Source organism: Lottia gigantea (assembly GCF_000327385.1).
Source record: "Lottia gigantea unplaced genomic scaffold LOTGIsca_77, whole genome shotgun sequence".
NCBI classification, from domain to species: Eukaryota; Metazoa; Mollusca; class Gastropoda; family Lottiidae; genus Lottia; species Lottia gigantea.
The window spans coordinates 85,293-88,915 of NW_008710566.1; the positions used below are offsets into that span (position 1 = coordinate 85,293).

General features: G+C 34.2%; 1 protein-coding gene across 1 annotated transcript in view; it reads left to right on the forward strand.

Moving 5' to 3' along the window:
• Positions 1-2,439: 2,439 nt before the first annotated feature.
• LOTGIDRAFT_236196 (hypothetical protein) overlaps positions 2,440-3,623 on the forward strand; it is a 16,216-nt gene continuing 15,032 nt past the window's right edge. The window contains exons 1-2 of the mRNA XM_009066472.1: positions 2,440-2,571; positions 3,147-3,173. Of these exons, the coding sequence (XP_009064720.1) occupies positions 2,517-2,571; positions 3,147-3,173 (82 nt within the window). The 5' untranslated portion in view covers positions 2,440-2,516. The remainder of the gene's footprint in view (positions 2,572-3,146; positions 3,174-3,623) is intronic.

Below are 3,623 nucleotides of genomic sequence, written 5' to 3' on the forward strand. Positions count from 1 at the left end.
TTCTTTGTGTTTTTGTCGAGATTGCTCAAATTGCCTTGCCTTGTTTACCGTAATATAAGATCGTTTTTGAAGTAAAAATTGGATCTAAACGTTTAATCTAAAGCTCTGACGCCATTAGCCTAATATACAAATTAATGGGTCTTAAGTTTAAAGGGGAAGTATGCAAAGTTTAATTTAAAGTGATACTACGTATTAGAATTAACATAAAATTTAAGAATTTTAAACTTAGTGAATAAGAGCCAGTAGATATACCTGGTGTCATAAATAACATAACAGGATCCTTATATAATCTGATAAATCCAAAAAACTTAGTAATTATCCATAAATATGCAATTAACTATTGAAAACGCTTAATATCAAGCGTTTTTCAATAATTACTTAGTTTTATGAATTTTCTAATTTTCTAGATTTTACAGGGATTCTGTTGTAACTTTATGATACCAGGTAAGTTCACTAATGAATATATACTCATATTGACCATTTCGAGAACTTAAATTTTATGTTCATTTTAAGAAGAAGTATCACTTTAACTATATTAAGATTTATTAAAAATTCTGTAAATTATAAGATTTATGATATTGAGTTCTATATATAACTATTACTTAATCAAACTGAATTTGTTTTTAATCAAACAGTTTAAACTTGTTTTGGTATTCGGCCTTATAAAAAGCTGTTTTGTTTGTTGAAACATCCAGAGAAGACATTGTTGTCTACATTTTGGTGTCTATTTTGATTGATCTGTTCCAACGCCAACTAAAAAACAGAGCAAATTTAAAAGTTATACGTAAACCTTATAAATAGTTTATAGACGAATCGGTACAGAATCGGACAGAAACTGAATTTTTACGACAGGCAGTTACTAGTTGAAATTGAACGAATCTCGGTTTAATTATAATTAGACCAAACTTCCGTTTTAATTAGCTTTTATTTTTAGTTAGGGTCTAAAGACGGGCCTCTTGAACATTCGCCAGTTTGATGACATCACTAGCCAATCAAATTTATTCCCTATCCTACACGCTGGGATTTTGTGACTCGAACAAAAGATGTATTCCGTGAAGCATTAGATATAGACATTGTATGACAGTGGTAGCCTACAACTCATCTGCCAAATTTAAATCTGTTTAACCTAACATTGCAGCGAGGGTCGAGATAAAACCGTCTGATTTTTCAAACAGTTTTGCCGTCGTCAGGGATGCAGGTCGGAGGGGCTGACATGAAAAAAGCGTCTAGTCGTTCGAATGGGGCAATATACCCCGTGAGCTACAGGTTATAAATGTTAGACCTAAAAACCTTCTACAGTTGGAAATCTAGAAAGAGAATCACGCCCATGCCTGGCAAAATTTCCCTCGACAGATATTTCTTCGTTCCCATAACTAAACAAGCGTAGAATATTAAGACGCAAACCCTTGAATCGTTTGTAAGTGGTCGTTGAATCAAATTCCAATATATGTTTCGACATGACAGAAGTTGACAATTTTATAATCCAAGAAAAAGAGCTTTTGTTGAGAGTATAATATATAGGTTTATACACGCCTCAATCTTAAAGCTTGCATAATCTGTACACGTTTAATGTCAAACGAACTTTGCGTTCAGCCTATCCCACTGTTCTGTACTTTATTGAGCTAATGAAATAAAATGGAGTTTTATATCCTACTATTCTATACCATATTAGACTACTGAAATGAAATAGAGTTGTACATCCTACTGTTCTGTATCTTATTGAACTAATGAAATGAAATGGTGTTTTATATCCTGCTGTTCTGTACCTTATTTAGCTAATGAAATAAAATGGAGTTTTACATCCTATTGTTCTGTATCTTATTGAACTAATGAAATGAAATAGAGTTTTATATCCTACTGTTCTGTATGTTATTGAACTGATGAAATGAAATGGTGTTTTATATCCTATTGTTCTGTATCTTATTAGGCTAATGAAATGAAATGGAGTTTTATATCCTACTGTTCTGTATCTTATTAAACTAATGAAATGAAATAGAGTTTTACATCCTACTGTTCTATACTTAATTAGACTAATGAAATGAAATAGAGTTTTACATCCTACTGTTCTATACTTAATTAGACTAATGAAATGAAATGGAGTTTTATATCCTACTGTTCTGTACCTTATTGAACTAATGAAATGAAATAGAGTTTTACATCCTACTGTTCTATACTTAATTAGACTAATGAAATGAAATAGAGTTTTACATCCTACTGTTCTGCACTTTATTAAACTAATAAAATAGATTAGAGTTTTACATCCTACTGTTATATGAATTTAGACGTGAACATAAGCTATAGGTATAGTTCTTAGTGAATTTTCAAATAGAATATTACCCCATAGCTATTTTCGGACTCAAATTTCAATATTTCACCATATTATTTTACGTTTTGTTACCCAGTTGCCAAGGTACCCCAAAACAACCGTTTAATCACCTTGAAGAAGCGCAATAGAGTCGCTCAGTTAGAAGACATTTCGAATAGCGAGGGGTTTTGTACCAGAAACGGGTCTCAAAATGGAGATGGCCCGCTCAGTTTTTCTACTATATGTTGTTATTTTATTATATATCGGTAATATATTCTAATTTTCATATTTTGGTGTTGATATGCGTATCGAGGACACTGATAACATCAATTTGCGCCATTTTCAATCAGGCGTCTGTGGTTCCTGCAATTCAACTAAAACTATGTGTTTCACCCCCGCGAAATTTGCCTGTATCTCATAAGACCTTTGAGGGGTGAACGCTTTAGTTTTAGTGGAATTGCTAGAACCACAGATGTCTGATTGAAAATTGGAATGGTGCTAGTCGATGTTATCAGTATCCCCGATACACATATAAAATTTAGAAAACCTCTTTACAATCACTTTAATGTAAACTTACAATCAGTAATGTTATGATAATGTTTGTTTCTATGATAGTTTTAGTATTAGAAATATCTTTGTCCTTAGTGAGGAAATCTTTAATTTTTCTCGATTGATCTAAGTTCACACTTCAAAATTAATATTCGCCCGTGTTCGTCGACCTTCGACGATTTCGCTCGCCTGTTGGAATATATATAGTCAGCATTAAGACTCCAGCCGATAACTGGTATTTTCCTTACACAAATTTAAGTTCATATTTTTAATTTTTATCATTGCGTTTCAGGTTCATCTAAGACAATGGTGTATGCGGGTGAGTAATTCGTATAGTAATCGTATTGCACCCCACTTGTCAATCCCCCTATCCGTTAACATAGCTGTCGGCGTAAAGCTAAAGACACATACACGCGGTTCGTGGTCCGGTGCGACGATGTGATGCGTTCATTTCACCGCAGCGTTTCACCGGATCGAAACAACCAAGGCTATGCATTTCACATGACACATACATGCTGTTGCGGTGCGTTGCTATATTTCCCTGTTACGTTTCACCGGACCATAAGTCTCGGGACTTTCTGTCCGGTTAAACGCAGCTGTGCCGCAGGTGATTTTCAGACGTCATTGTTGGGAAACCCCATTATTACAGAGTTGAAGCCGTCAACATCCCACGTACAGCAGCAATAACTCCAAATTTAACGCAAAAGTGAACCGTGCGTATGTGCCAAACCTGCCGCAACGGTACCGCATAATCGCATAGGTTTACCGC